This window comes from Lontra canadensis, unplaced genomic scaffold (assembly GCF_010015895.1).
Source record: "Lontra canadensis isolate GAN:19392208 unplaced genomic scaffold, GSC_riverotter_1.0 scaffold147, whole genome shotgun sequence".
NCBI lineage: Eukaryota > Metazoa > Chordata > Mammalia > Carnivora > Mustelidae > Lontra > Lontra canadensis.
Window position 1 is genome coordinate 415,260 of NW_022631141.1, and position 23,083 is coordinate 438,342.

Here is a 23,083-nt window from a genome sequence, read left to right on the forward strand (position 1 = left end):
AACAATTACTTAAAAATAAATTTTTTAAAAAAATAAACATAATATAAATAAGTGAGTACTTTTATCAACCAGCACTCCCTACGGAGTGTGTATGGAAAAGTCTTTTAGCCTTCAGATGTAAATCGAAAAGAACAAAAGCCAAATGGTAAAAGAGAATAGTTTTCCAACTAGTCATACAGACTTATGTCTTCCAAAATAAACCTAATTAACTCAAAATAATGTCTTCAGAAATGTCTGAGTCCTGCAGCTGAACCAGAAAACTGAGATAGCAGGCTTCGGGTTAGGAAATCAACCTATGTGAGTAGTTATGATTAGGAGTCCATTTCAGCAAGAAGGCACCTGCACCCCTCTCTCCCAGGGCCGCTGGGACCGGAGCAGGAGCAGGAGCCTGAGCGCGGGGATGCAGGTTGCCCCGGGAAAGGGGGAGAGGGGTGTACCCTTCTCCGCCTGGCCCCGCCCCCGCCACGAGCCCGGCCTCCTCCGCGTGGCCCCGCCCCTGCCGTCAGCAGTACCTCTTCCGCGTGGCCCCGCCCCCTCGGCCTCGCGCCCGCCGTAAGGCTCGGCTCCTCAGCCTGGCCCCACCTCCATCTCGCCCCGCCCCCACGACGTTCCAGGCCTCCTCCGTGCGGCCCCGCCCCCACCGCGAACCTGACCTCCTGCGCCGGAGCAGTCCCGTGACCCTGCCCCCACTCCCCCACTCCCCCACCCCCTCCCCGCCGCTCCTTCCCCGCCCCAGGATCCTCGTGGCCCCGCCCCCTGCCGCACGAGGCAACGTCTGGCCTCCTCGTCTCCTTGGAAACGGGCCCCACTTCCGCTGAGCGAGGGGGGCGATGGCGGCCGGGGACCCGGGGGACTTGGGCGGCTACTACTTCAGATTCCTGCCTCAGAAAACCTTCCAGTGTCTGAGTACCCCGGAGACCACCAGCCGGCTCCGCCAGTGGTGAGAGGCCGAGGGCAGGGCTGGGCGAGCCCCTGGGCCCGGCGGCGGGGTCCGAACCGCGCGCAGCACCGCCTCCGCGGGGATGGGGGGCAGGGGGGCGTGCCGGGAGCGCGCCTCGCCGACGGCCCCGCGCAGACCTCTCTCCTCGCCCCGCCCCGCGCTGACCCCCTGAACCCCCATCCCTCCGCTCCCGCTCGGGGTCCGGCCGCGCGCCGGCCCCGGCCTGTTCCCGCCCCCTCCCGCCCCGCGCCCTTGCTGGCCCCTCCCCCAGGCTGATCCCGCCCCTTCCCGCTCCGGCCCTTCCCTTCGCACCGCCTCACGCTGATCCCGCCCCTCTCGCTCCGCGCTGACCGCCCCCCATCCCACCCCCATCCCTCCGCTCGGGCTCCGGCCCGGCTGCGTGCTGGGCCCCCGCATCCTCCCGCCCTCTCCCGCCCTCTCCCGCCCCTCCCGCTCCGCGCCCACAATGACCCTCTCCCGGGACCGGAGCCCTTGCTGGCCCCTCCCCCAGGCTGACCCCGCCCCGCGCTGACAGTCCCTGTCCCCTCTGACCACGCCCCGGTCTGGCCCCTCCTACCGCCCGCGCCCGCGCTGACCGCCCCCTCCCCCGCAGGTCCATGCTGGGCAGAGTGGCGGCGCAGGCGTTCGGCTTCGACCAGACGTTCCAGGCGTACCGCAAGGATGACTTCGTCATGGTTGGTGTGAGGGTAGGGGGTCCTGGGCAGCCGGGCCCCGGCTGGACACGGGGGAGCTCACCGCGGGGGTACTCCCCAACCCCCTGGCAGGCCTGCAGAGGCGACCGCGTGGGGAAGGGGAGCTGCCCGACCGCAGGAGTTCGGGTGCCGTCGTTAGACCCGCAGGCACACGGGACAGGGTGCTCCGTCCGCGCTGCACGGGGGGCTGCGGGGGCTGCGGTGCGCGGTGGGGGGGCTGGCGGGGGGGGGGGGTGCACGCACAGCGGGGCACCGACAGCAGGTAGTCTCCCGCGCGCGTGCGCCTGGGGAGGAGGGGTCCTTCAGTCCACCTGGGCCGGGTGAGGGCCGCAGAGCGAGCGGGGGTGCTTGTCAGGCAAGTGCCGGATCCAGGTGTCCGTGGGGGCGGTCCTCCTCCCACCCGCTGCAGGAGCTGCTGCTCCCTGTGGTCCCTCCAGGTGTCCGGGCCCCTCTGCTCTTTGCGCAGGATTGGCCACGGGCGGAAGGACCACCCTGCCCAGTGTAATCTCTTTCCAAATAAGGACAGCCTCGTGGGTGCCTGGGTGGCTCAGTGGGTTAAGCCTCTACCTTTGGCTCAGGTCATGATCTCAGGGTGCTGTGATCGAGCCCCACATCGGGCTCCCTGCTCGGCGGGGAGCCTGCTTCCCCCGCTCTCTCTGCCTGCCTCTCTGCCTACTTGTGATCTGTCAAATAAATGAATTTTTTTTTTTAAATCTTAAAAAAAAAATAAGTACAGCCTCGTTCTGAGGCTCCAGCGAGGACAGAGATGGGGGGTAGGGATGAGTGCTTCTCAACCCTTGATACAGGGTAAGGTGGTCAAACGTCTTTCCCTTTCCTGAAGATACTATTATAACAGTAAGATAACATAATTTTGTTATGATCATGTGACATTTCTCAAGTTATCATCGTTAGATTTTTCATTCATACCAGCACTGGCTTTCAAATTGATAGAGATCTTTAAAATCAGGACTGTAATTCACTGAGTTCAAGTGCTACAGAAATTTCCTTATGAATCATCTATTCAATAAATGTTTGTCGAATGCTTAACTAGTTCCCTGCCGGAGGATGTTGAGAAGACAGAGAGACCTGGTCCCAACTTGCAAGGCACTGAAGCTGGAAATGTGAAAAATTCTCTGCAACACAGTAAAATAATTGCTACAGTGGAGGACACAAGGTGCCTTCCACACAGAAGCATCACCTAATGGAGGGGCGTTGGCGTCAGGAAAAACTTCATGGAGAAAGGCATAAAACAAATTAGGGTTGTTCAACAGACACAGAATTCTTCAACAAATTCAAAATTTATCCATAAAGCACGACAGATTTTCATACCAGGCTATTTTTTTCTAAATTTCAAAATCTTCATGTTTATTTATAAATATCCCCATATTTCAGTTCAAAGAAATGTACCTAGAGAAACATTATTTTTGCTCACGTCACTGAATTGGAGGCCGGGGAGCATAGTGGCTCAGACTGTGGACCGGGAGGGAATCCGCCCTGAAGCTCATGAACCCTCGGGCCCCCTTGCTGGCCAGGAAGGCCTTTCCACGGAACTCAGAGGGATCTAGCAGTATGTCCCATAGTCCTGTGTTTCTGAACATTTCCTAAGATAGACACCTTTGTTTTCTGAGAGTTCCTAAAGCTGTATAAACTTAGGGCCAGAGGAAACCCAGATCCTCCCCTGATTTGGCCTCTGGCTGTCTGTTCAGATCCCACCACTGCCACAGCCTAGCTCTGTGACACTGGGCACGTCCCTTCACCACCTGAGCTTCTGTTTGCTGTTCTGCAACATGATCCTAGTGCTTGGCACATAAATACTTTTGAGTATGAAAATAATGCTGAGTGTCTGATGGCTTATAAAGAAGATTAAAGGAGACTGGGGTACCTGGCTGGGTCAGGCGGTAGGACGTGCTTGATATCAGGGCTGTGAGTTCAAGCCCCATGCTGGGCGTAGAGAGGACTTAAAAAATCAAATCTTAAAAAAAAAAAAAAAGGAAAAAGATTAAAGGAAGTAATATATTCAGCAAAATGCTTGGCTCATAATAAGTAATATTATTAATATTTGTTTACTACCTTACAAAGTGTTTTTACTTTTTTTTTTTAAGCTTTTATTTGAGAGAGAGGGTGAGTGCATAAGCACAAGGAGAGAGGAGGGGCAGAAGGAGAGGCAGAGGCAGACTTCCCCCTGAACAGGGAGCCCACAGCACTGGACTGCATCCCAGGACCATATCCCAGGACCACGGGATCATGACCTGAGCCGAAGGCAGACATCTAACTGGTAGAGCCCCCCAGGCGCCCCACAAAGTGTTTCTCTGGAGCAGTAGTGACTCGTGGTGCCAGATTGAGTTTCAGCGCCTCTTAGACATTTGTCACTAATCTTTACAACAGTCTAGTAAATTTGGGGTTTTGACCCCCATTTTTCAGCTTAGAAAACAGAGGCTCAAAATGGTTGAATACTTTGTGCAGGAATGCACAGCAAATGGTAAGACCCAGGGGCCTCGTGACACAAGCTTCCATGTCATTTCTACTATAAACGCTCGTAACTGAACAAAGGGTATTGCTTAAACCTAGAGTTCCAGATTTAAAATGTTCCCTTTCAATTTTAAAAACAAATTTATGGGGACGTCTGGGTGGCTCAGTGGGTGAAGCCTCTGCCCTTGGCTCGCGTCATGATCTCAGGGTCCTGGGATCGAGCCCCGCATCGCATCGGGCTCTCTGCTCAGCAGGGAGCCTGCTTCCCCCTCTCTCTCTGCCTGCTCTCTGCCTACTTGTGATCTCTCTCTGTCAAATAAATAAATAAAATCTTTAAAAAAACAAATTTAGGTTCCTAAAGTTGATTTGTGAGAGAGTAAAAAGCTGGAAGGAAGGAAGGAATCATTCCCTCCACCAGCATTTCCGTGGTCTCTGGATCTGGACGGAGGAAAAAGACCCCATGCAAGAGAGGGATGCGGTCCTGGCTAGTGCTGAGAGCGAGAAGGCAGGTGGCCTATGGCCCAGGCCAGGATGCAGACTCCCTGGTGGCACAAAAGAGAAGGCCGTCTTGGATTTGGTTTGGTTTGGTTTCCACGGAGGCACTCAGAGGAGGGTTCACAAAAGACAAGCTCCTCGAGATGGGCCCTGAAAGATAGGAGTTTGTTAGGTGGACAATGTGGGGGATAATAGGAGATGGGTAGGAGGGTACATTAGATGACCTATGCCGTGCGGAGGAGTGTGGGCTTTATCTGGCTAACAAGGAGTTGCCGCGAGGTTTTCCGGAAGCCAGTAACACTCACAATCCTGCCATCACCTCGGCAGAGCTGTGGAGGGTAGCTTGTTAGCACTGAGTCTGGCAGCCGTGAGGCCAGCCTGGCAACTTCTCCTGCAGACAGTAGAGCATGACAGCAGCACAGGAATGGCCTGGAGAGATGCTTCGGAGGAAGGCAGTATTCAAGGACTCAGGATATTGAGGATAAGGTGGGGGAGAGGGGATTGCAGAGGATGAACACATTTCTGATTGAGCTGACTGGGGTGGTAGATGATGCCATTAAAGCCGCAGAAAATGCAAAAGAATAAACAAGAAAACTGAGTTCAGCTTCAGGCATTCTGATCTTGAAATACACGAAGTGGCAATACCCTGGATTGTTGAATCTAAGATCCTGCTTTGCGTCTCAAGAGAGAGGTCCAGGCTCGGTATGCGGTGTGGCGTTCTCCCCGTGGGACGAAGGGTGGGGAGGGGACTCTTGCACATAAGGCAGGGAAGCGAGTTAGACAGCTTTCTCAAGGTCTGCTCACACTTAATGGCCTTGTGCCACAGGGACTAGGAGGGCAGGCCTCGAGCTGAGCACAGTGCTGTCCCATATAAAGTTGGGTTCCTTAAGGACGAAGAGAATGGATGTTGGCTGAGAAGCCAACAATCTGCAGGACAGATAACAGTCAAGATTCTACTCCATTTCGTATGGGTGGCATATGACGGATGTACACTGAAAAATCTATGTTATATAAAAGAATATATTAATTTAGAAATACTTTTCCCAGTGTCACATCTTACAAAACAAGTTTAATGTCTACGTGCACTTGGCCGTCAGTGTCTTTACCAGTGTGACTTGTGTGGGCGCCATCTACTGTATTTCCGGAGCACAACAGCTTCCCTGGAGTTGAGATAGTCCCATCTCATGGCTCCCTGGAAATTCTGTAACAAACCCAAGATGTCATTTACATATATTAGGGCAGGGCTTTTTGGTGTTTTTTGTTTTATTCTTTAGGTGCATAATTAGCCCCAACAACATAACAGCTATCATGTTGCTTTATTTGAGGGGCTTTAGAAAGACTCACCTGCCTTGGCTTTGGGTCATTTCACTACAGCTCCCTTAGACTGCTTCCATTACAATGGCCTATAAAATTCAGTTTTAAGTCGATACTAAAAAGATTGAGTTGATATTCTTTCCCCCTAGGAGTAATTACTAAATCTGAATTAAATTTCCCTTTTACTGATTTTTCCAGAAGACGTCTAAAAAACATTCAAAACCAGTATTGATTGAGCTTAATCCAGGTTATGTTTCTTTTCAAAATATATATTACACAAGTTAATTGCACAAATGCTCTTTAGCTTGTAAGGCTTTATAAAGTTATAAGACAACTTGCTTTTTTTTGCTGAGAAGTAGTTTTGGGGAAAAGTTATATTTTTGTAAGTGGCCATATAGGATACCTGTGAAGTGTTTACCTTTATCCCTCCACTGCTAGACTGTCAACGCCATTGAAAGAGGAATTTCTGCCTTGCGCGATGTCGGCGTTCACACTGATGTCATTAATCTTCACGCTGCACACTTGGTCCTCTTCACTAGTCCCTTTCTCATTAAACAACATTCATTGTGCCTGGAAATGACATTCATGAAAAGATTGCCGGGTCATCTGTGGTTCCTCCTCCTCTCTCTGCCCCGCCCTCCTGTACCGTCACCGAGTCCACTCCCTTCTCCACCTCCCTACCCCCTTCTGTCCTCTTGGCTCACGGAGCATCAGACCTTCGTGGGTCTCAGCAGTACCTCCCCTCTGCACTATTCTCCTCGTAGCCCTTCAGGTCATTCCCCACACCGCCGCCAGAATGAGCGGTGAAAAACAGGACGGATCAAGCTTTCCTTGCTTAAATCTCTGTAGTGTCTTCCTGCTGCATTAAATCAAAATACTCACCCATTTAAATCTGCATTACATTAAGATTGAAATTTGTGACTAGACCTACAAGGTCAATGGCTTAAAAACCAGCAAGCAAACACTCCTGAAAGGTGAGCACGCAGGCTGTCCTGACTTGGTTCCAGCACGACACTAAAAAGACTCTTTCTTAAAGGGGAGAAATTAGCAAGTTTAAAGTCTGTGAGAAAGGAAGGGACATCCCATTCGAGGAAAGTGGAGAGGCTCCTTGTGACCAGAGTCAGAAGCAGGGATGGTCTGATGAGGTTAGAAGGTCAAAGCTGTCATTCTTCTGTGTGTCCCTTGGGTAGAATTCAGTTGCTGAAGACTTTTAGATGGAGCTGTAGTTGGGGCAGTGGAGCGGCGATTCCTAAATTACCTGGGAAAACAAAATTGAAGATTGAAGAAATATATATAACCTCCTGCTTTTTACTGGAAATCGTTAGTTTCTATTTATTAAGTCCCAAAGATACCCGTACTTGGACATACAGCGTTGTTCATACTTGAAGGTAACAACCTGAAGTTAACAAAACTTCATTTCTTTATAAAAGATTTATTAGACATTTTACCCATTTAAAATTGTCCTCCCCAATTTGACTTAAATGAGATTTTGTTATAGTTATTTTAGAAGTTAATTCTTGCTACTGTTCATAATAAATTACCTAACTGGCTTCCCTCAAATTTGTCTTTCAGGCTTTCTTCAAAGACCCAAATGTTATTCCCAATTTGAAGTTACTTTCAGATTCTTCTGGACAGTGGATCACATTGGGTAAATAAAACTTACCGTCATCTTTTCAGATGACGTTTTATTATAGTGACACAGTTTTGCTCAGGCATTTCATTATCCGCATCCACACTGCAGTTAATGACGGGCTGGTTTGCTCACATCAGGGTCTCCAGAGAGTCCTTGCTTCTGTCCTGGCCTGACGCACAAGTCTCATTCTCTCTTTGCATTCACTGGGGAAGTAGTTCTTGCGCCTTCTGAGGACTCTGCGAGATGCAGGGAACGGTAAGGGGAACTCCGGAAACTGGCCGACATGGACAGACCAGTGCAGTAGTTCACCGGCAAGAGGACAAGGGCATCATGGAAGATTCTACTGATGTGAGGGTGCCGCCGCCCCGTCTTTGGGGACCGAGGAAGCAGCTGCCACGAAGCATTCCTAAAGTAATACATAAAGCCACGGAAGACAGTCTTAAATTCTCACAAAGAGAATTTCATATATGTAATAATTTCATAGTACCTTGAAACGTAGCTAGAGATCTTTAAAGAAAATCACCCAGGGGTGCCTGGGCGGCTGAGTCGGTTGAGCGTCCAACTCTAGATTTGGGCTCAGGTGGCAATCTCCGGGTCCGGGGATCGAGCTCTGCGTCACCGTCATCGTCATCGTCAAATTACCCAAACACTTAGTAACATTCAAATCTCTTAAATAGCTCTCAGGCCAAGGAATTAACCGGAGTTAATAGAAAAGGCTATTCTAAAAACAAAAACGTGAACAGTATATTTCAAATTTTAGATTGAGGTGTTTTAACAATAGAACAAATTGTTGTTCCTTTTAGGAGGAAAATCTGGTTAGTAATGTGGCTCTGTGCTCAAGAAAAACTAAGTGGATTTTAAATGAGATGGGCTGTTTTGGTAAATTCGTATATTGCGTGTTCATGGAATTCTAGTATAACACAAAAACTACTTAAAGTATTAGTCAAGACCAAGGTGACCAATAGTTCATGATGTTAGAATTCGTGGGTCACATTTTATTGCTTTTGGCTAAGACCACTGCAAAATTTATAAAGGGAAAAGCTGGTACAGGGTGATCTTAAGAGTATTACACAGTTAAACTATCCGAGCAGATGTACCCACCGGTTCAGAATCTTCAAAAAGAAATCACCAGAGGCACATGTCACAGTGTTTATAAAACGTGTTTGGCATAACTTCAGTCAATTCCTTTATAAAATAAGCTTCGTTTAGAAAAAAGTCAACCTTCCCCCGTATTGGTAGACCCTTCACAGAGCCTGAGACAGTACCGACTTTGGTCCTGGGGTTTAGCAAAGGCCCTGCGACAGAGCGCTTCTGAAATTCCACATGCGCGCGGCAGAACCAATTAGAGGGCCTCCGGCAAGGGGACGCAGCATTCCAAGTCCGAGGCAGAAGTCTCCAGGCGTTTGCAAGGGACCTTCTGGACCTTCTGCCAGCTTCTCTTTGTCTGAATTATTGGCCGTCTTCCCTCTTTTTCCTCTGCGGGCCTTTAGAAGCAAAATAAACATCTTTTCAACGTGAGAGAGCAGACATTCTTCTAGCGGGCGAACCGCTTCGGAGAGCGTCCCAGCCGGCTCTGGTGCCTGGCCTGCCGCTGCTGGGGCCGCTGTGTCCCCTCCGCCAGTGGCCACGGCCACGGCCCTCTGCTCACGGACACGCTGAGCCCTTTGCTGGCTGACGCATAACGGACGCGTCCTCTGTGCTCAGTGAAGTTGTTATTGTTATTATGAATCCCTGTTTCACCAACGCAGGGTCAGATTTGGGAGCTCAGTCACCGGCACCGTCTTAAGGCTGGCTGGGCTCAGCGGAGCTGAAAGTCAGATCCAGGCCCCAGACTTCCAGACCCTAACCTCTGCGCGCTCCTGCCTCTGCCATTTCAGGTTTGAGACAAGCACTGTCAGAAAAGCAAAAAATAAGTAGGAAAGCCCCTGTGTATGTTAATGCTGGTATCAAGGGGAAAAATATGTTCTTCACTTCGTGTGTGATCCTAGCGGAGCACTACGGACCCCGCAAACGCTGGAGACGGAGATTCACTGTATTCCTGCGAGACGGCTGGCACGTTGCTACGGGCTGAAGTACGTCCCCTCCAAATTCTTGTGTTAAGCTCTAGCCCCCAGTGTTACAGTATTTGGAGATGAGGCCTTTGGAAGATGATTATTTGAAAGTGTGCAGTGGGGACCGGTTGGGAGGCGTTGAGTGCCTCCCAGCCCAGATATATGATGGGAAGCTTGATCCTGGAGAGGGGTCGAGCAGGAATGAGGACCTCGTATCAGAAACAGGAGGAAAGACAGCCCATGGAATGGTAGAGACCTTGGCTGGATGATGATGTAGTGTTTTGCGGAAGGTAGAACTTGGAAGTGATAAAATTGTGTGTTTAGCTGAGATCTCTAAACCAGGTGGTGTGGGAGCTGCCTGGTTCTTCCTGGATGTTTATAATAAAGCAAGAAAGGAAAAAGATGGGTTGAAGAAGGAATTGTTAAGGAGGAACCAGAGCTTGAAGATTTGGAATATCCTCAGCCTTTTCATAGTGTTAAAAAAGAGAGAGAGAGGGATTCGTCTGGAGAGAACAGAGGCACCTGGATGACTGTGTGACGCGGAGAGCGTGCACGTAACTGGGACTCACCCAGCCGCTCCAGCAGAAGCCCGGGATCGGGGTGGGGTGGTGCCCGCAAAGACGGCCAGTGTGAGGGACGGGACAGACCATAGATCCTACGGGACCAGACAGGGAGCCACTGGGCTTCAGACACGGCTGTTCTTCAGGAGCACAGAAGGGCTGAAAGGCAGCTCAGGTCCTCAGGGCCACCCTCCGTGTCAGGAACACGCGGAAGGGGACACCTCAGAGGCTGAGCCACGGTCCCCAGCAGGTCGGGAGGGCAGAGCATTGAACCAAAGGAGAGTATTCTTGAGGCTTAAAAACGTCAGGAAATTTCCCTTGCCAGGTTTCAGGCTTGCTTGGGACCATCACCCCCTTTTTTTCTGCTTCTCCTCTTTGGAATGGACATGTCTGTTCCTTGTCTCCCTGTCGTATTTTGGAAGCATGTAACTTGTCTGGTTTCGCAGGTTCCCAGCTGCAGAGGAATTTTGCACTGGGATGACTGACCGTCCAGTCTTGCCCATATCTGATTGAGGGGATCTGTAGGGGAGACTTTGGACTCTGGACTTTAGGCTTGGTGCTAGAATGAGGTGAGACTTTGGGGGCTGTTAGGATAAGTGTGTTTTGCATGTGAGAAACACATGAGTTGGCAGGGGGGTGCGGGAGAGGCAGAATGCTGTGGACTGAATTGTATCCCTTCAAAACTCAGTTGATGAAGCTCGGACCCCACCCAAAACCCCCATCTCAAAATACCGTTGCGCTCGGGAGTTAGGACTACAATATGTTTTTGGAGGATATAATTCAGTCCATAGCAAATGCTCTTTCTATGCTTCTGATCAAATGGTTTGAATTTAATGACGTTTCTCGCCGTCCAAGTCCTCCTGCCACTCGTCCCATCAGAGCTAGGGCATGTTTATGAACATGGCCTGTTGCCCAATGTCAGCCCCTCCTCCGCTGGCCACCAGCCCGTCTCTGAAGACTGGATCCACACGCTCCTGCTTAGACACAGTTCCTGTCTCCAGACACCCATCGTGCCTCCCACAAGCCCGGCTCAGGACTGGAGCGAGGCAGCAGGTCCTGGCCGGACTCCGGGTGGACTGCCGAGGAGGAAGTGCGACCAGCGCTACTCTTCTCAAGCTCCAGCTCCTCCTTGCGTCGGAGACGAGGCACGTGAGTCAGGGAAAGGGAAGACGGAGGGCTCCCCCACCACGGTATGTTGTTCTAGGGAGCACCTGCAAAGAACATCCCCACCCCTTTACAGCTGAGGGCGTGTGCACTCGCACATGAAAGACAGAAAAATTGGGGTGCCTGGGTGGCTCATTGGGTTAAAGCCTCTGCCTTCAGCTCAGGTCATGATCTCAGGGTCCTGGGATCGAGCCCTGTGTCGGGCTCTCTGCTCAGCAGGGGGCCTGCTTCCCTTCCTGTTTCTCCGCCTGCCTCTCTGCCTACTTGTGATCTCCGTCTGTCAAATAAATAAATAAAATCTTAAAAAAAAAAAGAGAAAAATTGATTCACTGAGACGATAATAAAAATATTCTTTTTAATCTCTGTGTCTTTCTGTAATTTAGAAGAACCTCTAATAATGGAAAATCCGTTCCTAAAGGACACATTCAGGAAATCGGCTTGGGGTAGGGGAAGGTGTGGAGGGGGGAGAACTATAGCTACAAGAGGAAAATAGACAAAACACTGTGGTTGCAGATTTCTCTAGTTCCAGCCTTGCGATGACTCCATCAAGGCTTGGTCTGAAGCTTACCTTGACTGGGAAAAGCTAGTTTTCATAATAAACGCTGTAAATGAGATCACAAGGGAGAAATTTTTAAATGAAGAGAAAAAATTTCCAGACCTCCTCAGGACTTTAGAAACACTCGTTACTTAATTAAAGTTTTTGTAATGTGAATTATAAGGCATTGAACATAATACAAACGCAAAATCATTTCACAAAGTGGTTCCTATGCTTTTATAGGCACTTCTGACGTATGGGTTAAAAGTGATGTAAGAACACCTACACAAAACATGTATCTCATGTTCAAGTGTTTCTAATTTACATATCCTTCATGTAGGCCTGAAATATTGAAATTTTGTTATAGACTTTTAATGATCAAAATGAACAAACTGCAAAATTAGAGCTTAATAAAATCCCTAAACTTTTAAATATATCAGGATATATGTTATATTTGGCTACTTAGAATTTCTGCATGGTGGTACTTATTTTGGGAATCATTGAGAATACTAAACTAATTTTTATATCTCTATAAAATAATATTTTTCAGGAACTGAAGTGAAAAAAATTGAAGCTATAAATGTTCCTTGTACACAGCTTTCCATGTCATTTTTTAACCGGTTGTATGATGAAAATATTGTACGAGACAATGGACATATTGTTAAATGTTTGGATTCTTTTTGTGATCCCTTTCCTGTTTCTGATGAGTTACGAAAAGTAAGTATAGATTTTTTAAATTTCACTAATGGAATTTTATTTCAGGAAATGCTTAATGTCAAAAACTTTTGCCTGCCTAAAATACATAATCTTCTTTCAACAATAATGATCAGCAAGGCATTCATGGGACTTTTCCTATCGACTTACTTATTTGTATATTTCAGTTTTCAACCAGATGCTACTGACTTTTATGCGTACAGGCCAGAGATGCTGCTAGACGCCATACAAGGTGCAGGACGACCCCCACGGTGACTTCTCAGACCCGACATGTTAGTGGTGCTGGGGTCGAGAGATCCCCTCAACATGGGGCTCCTAACGTATCACGTCAATGTATAAAAACATCCCTGTAGTACTAATCCTTTGATCTCTCTGGTGAGATCAAAAAAGCCATTTGATTAACTCATTTCTGTTTTGGTGAGAGGTGTACTGAACTTGAATCAGAAGACCTAGATTATTTACCTAATTCCTGAGTTACTGTTCATCAGATAGTAGTAACATTAGGCAAATCACTCGCTATCTGAGCCGGAAATTCTTATCTGCACCACACGGTATTAAAGTACCTAAGCAGGGGAGATAGGGCTTCTGGGTGGTGCAGTGGATTAGGCTAGTGGGTTAGTCTGACTCTTGGTGCCGCTCGGGTGGTGGTCCCGGGGCTGTGAGACCGAGTCGCGCATCACGCTTCACGCTCAGTGCTGTCTCAACATTCTCCCTCTGCCCCCCACAGTGAATGTCTTTTAAATGCCCATTTGGGGCGCCTGGCTGGCTCAGTGAGAAGAGCCTGTGACTCTTGATCTCAAGCTCATGGGTTTGAGCCCCGCGTTGGGCATAGAGAGGACTTAAATAAATTCAAAAAACAAAACTGCCCATTCTATCCTCTTTCTGAAATTACTGAGATAATGAGTTGAGAAAGCATTTAAATGCACTTTTTTAAAAGTGTGAAATGTTAAAATGAAACGTATTATTGTCATCATTGTTTTAATTTGAAGAAAGACTACAAAGTGGTTAAAAATTAGGGTTTCTTTTTTTTTTTAAGATTTTGTTTATTTATTTGACAGAGATCCGAAGTAGGCAGAGAGGCAGGAAGGGAAGCAGGCTCCCCCCTGAGCAGAGAGCCTGATGCGGGGCTCAATCCAGGACCCTGAGATCATGACCTGAGCTGAAGGCAGAGGCACAACCCACTGAGCCACCCAGGCGCCCCAGGGCTTCTTTTTTTTGGTTTTTTTTTTTTTTTTTTTTAAACCCAGCCTCTGCTGCGGGTTTCTCCTCTTCCTACCGCGGCCGGGGACGTGCCTCTCGGTGGGGTCGCATGTCCCGTCCGGCTCTGCTTCCTTGGGGCCCCACGGGTGTCTGCTCCTGGGGCTCTGCCTGCGCACGTGCCCGTCGGAGTCCAGGCACCTGCCCTCGCTCCGGGGAGCCTCGAGGCCACCGCCTCTCCCTGCGCTGCGTCTGTCTTCGGCCTCTCCGGGAGCCGCCCCGTGCGCAGGCCGCGCCAGACTCCGCTCTCCTGCGCGGCGCCTCTCTCTGCGGCTGCCCAGCTCCTTGCTGCTCGGCGGCCGCGGGCGAGGGTGTGACCTGGCCGCGCCCTGGCTGAAGAACGCGAACGCAGGCCTCCAGCGTTAGGCTGAGCCGGGCAGCCGCAGCGCCCGTGTCCCCTCGCGGGACAACCACGTGCTTCCCCGTGGCGGGGTGGGGGGGGGGGGGGGGGGGGGGCACAGCCCGACTCCTTCAGCACCACCGGCCTACCCTCCGAGGGCCCTGCAGCTGCCGGCTGTGCTCATGGGGAGGGGCAGAGCAGCCAGCACGGGCACTGCTGCCCCCCATGTCCCCAGAGTCCTCGCGCTCCTGTATCTTCAGATTATGCGGCCCCATCAGTTCAGTGAGGAGAGCGGTCCCTAAGGAGTGTGTCTTCATCATTCCTGAGCGCTCTGTCACTCTGGGGTTAAGCCAGATGTTTGGGTAGCTGCGAGGGGGGGAGGGGGGCCGGGAGCCCACGCGGCGACCTGTCTTCTCGCGGTGGAGATGGGCTTCCGCAAACTCATGGTAAGTCACTGTGCATGGACAGCACCACGAACTTGATTGTGTTTTAACGCCTCTTGCCTGGCAACCTTGTGATGAGTGTTCGTCAGAGACCCGGGTGTAGACGGTTCGAGGGAAGAAACATATGGTGTGTTGTGCACTCATCCCTCATTTGTAGCTGCCAGGTCAACAAACGAGTCAGTTGTGTCACACCCCGCGGTACAAGGACATCACCCCCATATCACACAGTCCTGCTGTTTGTTGAAGGAGCTGGCAGGGTCTCCAGAGAGCAGGAGTCGGTGTAGACTGGTGGTTGCAGGAAGCAGAAGCGTGAGAGGGCTGGGGAGGCCAGGCACACGCTCCGGGGGGATTAGGATGCCACCACTGGGGTGGCCTCCAGATTGAAGTGAAGGCTGTAGGCCTTACAGGACGGAGAGGCTTGTCCACTTACTTAGGGCTCCTTGACTGCCCAGAAGTTTCCTGGCATGTCCACGCTAGCAGTGCAGTAGCACAGGGACTAAGGACAGAAACGAGTACGGAGGAGCAGAGGGGAGGAGAACGCTTAGATCGCGTTTTACTCTTTCCACTGAGCCTCAGGACGTCGGGGGAAGACGGAGGGAGGACGGGAGCCGGCCTCACAGATCACTCCTTTCCGTGGTTCCGATCGCTTCTTAAAATAGGCCTAAGATTATCTGTAAATGAGTAAATTGGGAGTTCTGAAAACAGGACTTAGAACCTCAGATCATGTTACGTGAAGATGAATTTTATCGTCGTCCGTAGGTGCTGCTCGTGGAAGACTCTGAGAAGTATGACATATTCAGCCAACCCGACAGAGAGGAGTTTCTGTTCTGTCTTTTCAAACATCTCTGCCTGGGCGGAGCCCTTTGTCAGTACGAGGACGTGCTTTCCCCGTATCTGCAGACCACAAAGCTCCTCTACAAAGATCTTGTGAGGTAACGTGGCCAGAGCGCAGCGGACACATCGTGGGTGGCGGGCTCGCCTGCGTCTGCTGGGGTCCCATTAGCTCCCGACTGTGTGAGCGCGGCGCCCTGGGGCCGTCCCACGGCCGCCCACTGTCCCTGCATCCCTGGCAGACCGGCCACCACATGGCGCCTGCCCCCGGGCCTGTGCGGGGCTGACGCTCACCGGTCACCGTGGTTCCCAGGAGGGGGAAGGATTCCCGTCTGGCCGCAATGTCAGTCCAAATCCCAGTCCGTTTGAGGTATCCTGCTGAGGAGCTTTTTTCTTTTTGAAGATCAGACTGGGGTAAAAACTTTATAAATCATTTGTTTCTACTTTCATTGGGTTGGGTTTTCAGTGATGCAGACCCTGCTTCACCTTCACAGGCTAAAATGATAGGAACCGTGAAAGCAAAGGGTCCTGGGTTTACTTAGAAAACTTTACTTTCCTAGGAAATCAGCAAAATTAGCTTCTCATCGGATTCTTGACTGTTGCTTATAATCACCCCAGTTCTCACTTGTGCTCCGTGTGCCTGATGACTGCGCAGCAAACTGCATGATTTCATTGTCTTGCTTCGTGGTTTGGATATGATTTTAAAAGCAGAAAATTTTTTTAATTTGTCTCTGATTTTTGTGAAAAAGTGACTGTATTCATACATAAAGATGGCGAAAAGAGCTACGTTTGAAACAGAATTCAGAAAAACATATACATACTTCCATTCTGAATATTCTGTCCTTGTCATTTGCAGCTCATGAAAACGTCAAAGCTGGCTTCTGGCACCGCCTTGTAGCGTGCCTCGTGCTGCATACACATGCACACACCCGCACGCAGCCTGCTGCCTCCGCAGCATGCTCTGCTCCACTGCCACACGCACTGAGGAACTCCTCACCACCCTGCGTGGTGGAGGGGATTCTGCTGGGGGTGTTTGAAATAGAAATAAATGCAGACCAACGACCTTGAGAAACTGACATTTTCCCCAGCGTTCCCTTCCCTGGATTCTCACCTGTGACTCACTCCTGCGCTCCTTGGTGCTAAGAACATGTACGGCTCTGGGGGGGGACAGCCATTTGTCAAATTAAGAGTCAAAACATAGAGCATCTTACGGAAAGAATAGGAATCGAGTCCACAGACTCATTTTAGCAGGCAAGGGGCAGGTGTTAATTTTGTGCACGGAGCCAGGCTCCAGAGAGACAAGAGGAGCATCAGACAGTCCTTGACCTTAAGGAGATTATTAGAAACTAACATATCATAAAGGAATTGTTTAAAATATTTCAGGTAAAAATGTTATGAAATCAAGTGTTCAGTTTTTTGTAGGCAGATATTTGAAGCTCTTGATACTGCAATAAATGCCCCAGAAGTGCAAAAGGGGAGATTGTCAGAGTGGCTGTGAGCAGTTGGGGAGTCTGGATGGAATGGAGCCCCCGAGGCTGGTGCAGAGAAGGACAACCTGTCCCCACCATGGCTCCCCAGGCATCACATCCCAAGTCACAGTTACAGTATTGCTCTTACTAGAGAACCACTAAGTATTTCTCTTGATCCGAGTTTAAACATGCTTACGAGTTTTGTTGCTGAATGAGGAGGAGATGTGGAATTGTCTTCCCAAAGCAACTTTGGTAGAAAGTTTAGATTAGAATAAATATTGGCTGAAGATGGTGGAAGTGCCAACACCAGGCAGTTGGATGGATTAGGGGGTCACAGTCCCTTCAGAGCTCTGCGAGCTCTGCGAGTTTGCTTACCCCTCACACCGCCTGTGGCCTTTCTCACTTGAGTTGTGCTGACTCGGGTCAGGTGCCTTGTCATTTGGTTAAGGGGAGGACAGAGCATGGGTCACTACCACTCTTACCGAGGGACGTGGTAACTCCAGGTGCTATTGGTAATTTCAGAATCCTGAGCCACAGGTTGTTTGTACCAAAGACAGACTCATTTTCTTCTGTTCCTTCCCTTGACTTTTGGGGGTTTTCACATTTTTTAGAGACTGTCTGCTGTCTTTCTACCTGTACGCACAGTAGTGGCTGTACCTCATCTCCCCTGTCCCGGCAGAGAAACGTCACCACCAGTCCCCTCCGGAAAAGCCCACCGAGCTGCACGTCTGTAGCGCCACTGGTGCACCACAGGGCTGGGCGCTAAGGGTCTCTGGCTCACACAGAAGGCTCGAAAGGTTCTCAAGATAGTTTTTCCCTTCTCCGTTATTACGTGGCCTATAAAATAACACTTGTTAAAGGTCCTGGGAAATGCCTTCTCTTCAAGGATTATGGTTCTTCTAAATAATAGGGTGGCACCTGAGAACCATTTCGTTAGAGAGCGGATGACCAGTTGTTTCCTTCCATTTCCGAAACGTCGGCGCAGAAGTACTTGCGTGGTTACTAGTGCTGTTTTTCCCTTTTCGGCTTCCAGTATCAAGCACATGCTCTAGTCAGAGTTTTTGGAGAGGCTTTCTAAACTGCGTATCTGCCCCAGATGGGACATTGCAGAGTTTGAACTGAGGGGCTTGGACTGTGGCTTCCGACAGTGACGACGCAGAGGAATTCTTGTTCCCCCAACTGAGCGGCTCCGAGCCGGGTCTGCAACGTGTGCGGGCAGCGTGGGATCCCGCCTCGGAAATGAGCATCGCTGATCTTAAGAAACCGCTCATTATTTTATTTCTAAACCATTAGTATAAACACACTTTTAAACAGAACTCTAGGGAAATAATGTTCTCGTACCCTTGAAAGCTCGCTGGCCTGGTGGGAGGGGCTGAGCCCCACAGCTGGGGAGGCGCTGCTGCGGGCCTCCCGGCCTGGAGCCCGGGTGGGTATCTTCTAGTTGGCGAGGCGATATAGGGCAGGTGATGCGCTACTTGAGCTGTAAAAAAATAAGAAATTATTTTAGCGCTACTTTAAAGTAAGAGTAATACAGGATCAGAGGAAATAAAATGGAATAATACCGTTTATTTCTGTTAGGAACCAACTTCTAATAACGTTCAAATCGTAGATCCTTTTTTGTAAGTAACACAGTTATGGTGCGTGTTGGTATGTTTGAGTGATTGTTAAATACTAAGTTTTCTTCTAAGTTTATTTGATAAGCATAAACTTTTATAAGGGATTGTTTGGGGCTTTTGGGGTAATAGTTTTAAACTGGGCTGATTTGCATACAGTAAAGTGGACAAACCCTAGTGTACCTACAGCGTAGTGAATTTTTATGTCTTTGCCCCTATAACCACCTGCAAGTCAAGACTTAAAATCAGTTCTGACCGTAGCTGTGTTGTGTTTTGATTCAGGTGTTACGTAGCTGTGTACACTATCAGTGTTTTGTGCGTACTGGTTACAGCCATCCCCTGTGTAAGCACAGAATCTGGAGTGTAATCTTCGGTTTTTAAGCAATCTGTGTTAAGCATTTGAGAAATAAAAGAAAATGACGTTGGGGCTCTGGGGTGGCTCAGTCTCTTGAGCGTAGAACTCTCCACCTCAATTCAAGTGTCCAGCTCAGGGTCGTCAATTTAAGCCCCATGTCAGGCTCTGCGCTGGGCATGGAGCCTGATTTTAAAAAGAGAGTGACTTCAATCCATGTCATAGAGATACAAGAAAATTAATTCCATGATTCCTGGGTTTAAATTTGAATGGAATGTTTTCAAGATAAAAACTGCCTAAGAACTTTGAACCCAGAAATGAGTGGAGTCTGGCCACCAGTAGGGGCACAAGCTGACACACACTCACATGCACACTCACGCTCTACACCATGCCCCTTCCTTCTCCTCATCTCTCCCTCCCCGTTACTCTTCATGTGTAGGGAAGGAGAAGCAGTACTTGGGCCTCTACAGTGAAAAAGACAGATGTCTTCTGTTAAGTGTCACCTACACGTGACCCACGTGAGGCGTGCCATGTGTAAGCGAGTGCAGGGAAAAGGACGGCACGCCGTGTCACCTGACCGTGCTTCGGGAAATAAATGCCTTAAATACCTTGCTTAACTTCTCCGGTTCTGTCATCTATAAACTTGGTAGAATAGTGCCAACCCAGCCCCCCGAGCTGCGCGACCTTCACACGAAGTCCAGCATGTCAGGGCGTTTGGCAGATTGTGACGTGTCACAAAGATCACGCGTCTGAGTCTCTCGCTGTGGCTCATCCCCCATGTCCCAGCGTGGCCCCCAGCACACATGCCACCGGCGGTCTACCATGGGGAGACAGAAAACGACTGTCGCGTGACGAAGCATAACCCGCATCTAACAGTGCTCTTCATCCCGCTCAGTTCTCGTGGAATCCTCACGGGAACGGTGGCTTGCCCACCTCACATGGGAGAAAAGTGATGTCCAGGGGGCTGGTGCCACCCAGTGTGCAACGGTCACTCGGGGGCTGAACTGCCACATGCGCCGAGGTGGTTAGACCCAGAGTGCACGTGCTCGTACCTGCCCCGTGCGGCTGTCTACACTCCAGTCCCACTCCTACCAGCTCCTCATTTTCTAGAAACTGTCTCTGGCCTGGGAGACCTTTCGTCATCAGAGCGCAGCGCCTCCAACCGTCCAGGTTCATTTGCGGCCGTTCGGCTGGGTGACCTTGCCCCGTCCTTGGATGAAGCCGCAGACGCCGTCCGTTTCAAACCCGTCTGTGTGGACGTTATCTGTTTGTTATGTATGAATAAGAGCACCCAAGGGCTAACACAGACCCGTATTTTAAGTGTCTCGTGCCAGTGTTTGCTGTTTTTAAAATATACCCTTTTCCCCCATTTTAGTGTTCGGCAGAATCCTCAGACCAAGAAAATACAAATTACTTCTTCCGTCTTTAAAGTCACGGCATATGTAAGTGCGGAGGGGGGACTCGCAGGCGATCAGTTTACTGCTTGTTACTCAAAGGGCTGTTTCAGCTGCCATGAGCACAGCCCCTTCAAGGTTACGCCTGGGAGAGAAGGCGAGGGTCGTTAGTGCTTTGTTAAAAGTGAAGGTTGGTGAGCTATGCTTTCTGTGGAGAGTCACCGGACTTCTCCCCTCCTTTCTGTTGTCCACGGCTGATAACTGTCCTCACGCATTCACGACCCGTGTCTGCGAGTGGGATGGAGTCGGACACAGTTCTCTAGGCTCCAAGCCACAGTGCAGATGACAAGCAAATAAGAAGGCCCTAAATGCTTGAAGTCTAGGGCCCTACAAAGATTATTTGCATATTTGAAGCAGTTTCTAAGTTCCGTTCCTTTATTTAATAACTTAACAAATATTATTGACCATCTATTGGGTATCAGCTACCGTCTTGGGCTAGGGCACTTTTTGTTGGTAAACAAGAGAAACGTAATTGCTTCCCTCATAGTAGAAAAGGACCACATTCTGAAGGAAAGCAAAGATAGAAGAACATTGCAAAATAGAAATGTTTGCAATAGTGACACTTTAAAAACACTTTTACAAAAGATAAGATTTCCTTTTGGGCTCTAAAATCCTTAAGGTCAAGAATTATGTGTGGTACAGTAAGTATGTACAGTAAACTGTTCCATCAACAGATATTTTAAAATAGCAATTTTTTAAAAAGATTTTATTTATTTATTTGACAGACAGAGATCACAAGCAGGCAGAGAGGCAGGCAGAGAGAGGAAGGGAAGCAGGTTCCCTGCTGAGCAGAGAGCCCGATGCGGGGCTCGATCCCAGGACCCTGGGAACATGACCTGAGCCTAAGGCAGAGGCTTAACCCACTGAGCCACCCAGGCACCCCAAAATAGCAATTATTTACAAAATTACTGTCAAAAGATTTGATATATGTTCATGACATTTTAGCAGAAAATACAGAATAGTCAAATATGTTGGCTGTTACTTAAATGTCGTCACAGACTAAGTCCTCTGTAACGTGGCTTCATCTCTTTCAGGACGCCGCTGGCATGTGCTACCCTTCGACGAAGAGCCACGAGCAGACCTTCTCTTACTTCATTGTGGATCCGATCAAGCGTCATGTTCATGTTTTATACCACTCTCACGGGGTGGGGGAAATGTCCTAACACTGTTCTTTCAGAGTCTCTATTTTGATCCTGTTTTATATTCCAATTTTTAATTTCAATGCCCGTTTATAGGTAAACATTTACTTTGCAAGTTTATTCCAGTAAAATACAGAGAACCTGCTTGGAGCAGAAGGAAACGAATACCAAGGTGCCTTCCTGTACGTGTATCTGGAGCTGTAACGTAAGGACCGAATTCCGTCCCGAACACAGTCGACACTAGTGCAGTCGTGGAATTTTTACAGAAGGTTAAAAAAACTAAAAATCTAGTTCATATTTGTTGCATTAAGATTCACGTAAGTCCTCAATTTTCCATGTGTTTTGTTTTAGAAGCCAGTTAGTTGTGGGTTGAAATTGTGGCGGGAAACCTGAGATCGCTCTATTGATCATTAATATGAACGGTTCGCTTTTTTAAATCTGAGTTTCATTTCCTTACACTTCCTTATTGCATAAAGATTTACATCTCTAGGGCTGTGAAGTGCCTCACAATTCCTTTGCTTCATTTTTCCCACTTAAGATCCTCAATAAAAAAGTAATGTTGTGAAAGTCATCGCCAACTCTGCCATCACATAACAGAGCTGCAGCCGTCCGCCCCCTCACCCCCCTCCCGCATGGCTCATGGCTCGGAGAGGAGCCGCCCACGCGGGGAGAGCCGTCCCGATGGTATCAGGTTGGTGGAGGAGTAGAGAGCAGGCGCCTCACGCTGCATTCTCCTGTGCGCTCGTTATGTTCGTAGGAGGAATGTGTGACTTAAGATTTTTTAATGGAAAGAACGACAAGGGGTGTCTGGCTGCCTCAGTCCTTGGAGCAGGCTCTGGATCTCGGGGCTACAGGTTCGAGCCCCACGTTGCGGGTAGAGAATCCTTAAAAATAGAATCTTGAAAGAGAGAGGGAGTGAGGGAGGAAGAGAGACGTGACTGGCGTGCATCCAAGGTGATGAAGAGCGGGCCGTCCGTGCTGAGGCTCTGGGGGGAGGTACGCCTGGAACCTGTTGTGAGGATAGGGACGGCAACCTGGGGTTCGTCCCTGTGGATTGATCTGGAAAGCTGTTGGCAGTTGGGGTAGGGCGCTCAGGGCAGCTTGTCTCACTTCCCATGCAGTGCTTGGCACATTAAATATTGGTTGAACGAGTATTTTCCAGACACGCTCCTAATATCTGTAGGTATTCTTAAACCATATGAGAAATAAAATGAAGAACTAAACACGCCAGCCCTGCCGCATCCCGCGCAGACCCTGCAGCCTGGGGGCCCTCTCCTAGGCGCGCACTTGGCCAGTCAGTGCTGCGAGGTAGCGTCCTGCTTCCTCTGGGGAAACCCTCAGTCTCAGCTGGTGGGGCCGCGTCGTGTGAGCCTGTGTCTGCAGTGCCTTGGCCTGGCTGCCTCGGAGGAGTGGGTGGGCTGTCAGCTCCTGCAGGGGGCGGGCGTGGGGGCGGGAAGCAGGAGGCCCTGGGGTCCAGGTCCACAGCCTGAGCTGGAGACTGCTCCTGCGGGGTGGCCAGTGTTCTTTCTTTGCTTCAGAGGCCTTTGAGGAGTGTGGCTCCGTTGTCCTGGGATCGTTGTTTTCAGGACCCATCTGT

At 49.7% G+C, this 23,083-nt stretch overlaps 1 protein-coding gene across 2 annotated transcripts; it reads left to right on the forward strand.

Moving 5' to 3' along the window:
* The first annotated feature begins 767 nt into the window (after positions 1-767).
* CFAP300 (cilia and flagella associated protein 300) lies at positions 768-22,057 on the forward strand. Of its 2 annotated transcripts, XM_032844083.1 has the most exons (7): positions 768-940; positions 1,554-1,635; positions 7,504-7,579; positions 12,425-12,591; positions 15,388-15,560; positions 20,269-20,335; positions 21,382-22,057. In XM_032844083.1, exons 1-7 carry the CDS (start codon positions 831-833, stop codon positions 21,508-21,510), a joined length of 804 nt encoding a protein of 267 aa, XP_032699974.1. In that variant the 5' UTR covers positions 768-830; the 3' UTR covers positions 21,511-22,057. The 2 variants fall into 2 exon arrangements, with proteins under 2 accessions (XP_032699974.1, XP_032699975.1); XM_032844084.1 differs by lacking the exons at positions 20,269-20,335; positions 21,382-22,057 and adding an exon at positions 16,020-16,085 and having other exon boundaries at positions 770-940.
* Positions 22,058-23,083: the final 1,026 nt, after the last annotated feature.

Bases quoted from the DNA above. Each gene is read 5' to 3' on its own strand.
- CFAP300 (XM_032844083.1), top strand. From the start codon at position 831: ATGGCGGCCGGGGACCCGGGGGACTTGGGCGGCTACTACTTCAGATTC. The intron at 7,580-12,424 runs GTAAATAAAACT...AATATTTTTCAG, and splicing joins TGGACAGTGGATCACATTGG to GAACTGAAGTGAAAAAAATT. The intron at 12,592-15,387 runs GTAAGTATAGAT...CGTCGTCCGTAG, and splicing joins TTTCTGATGAGTTACGAAAA to GTGCTGCTCGTGGAAGACTC.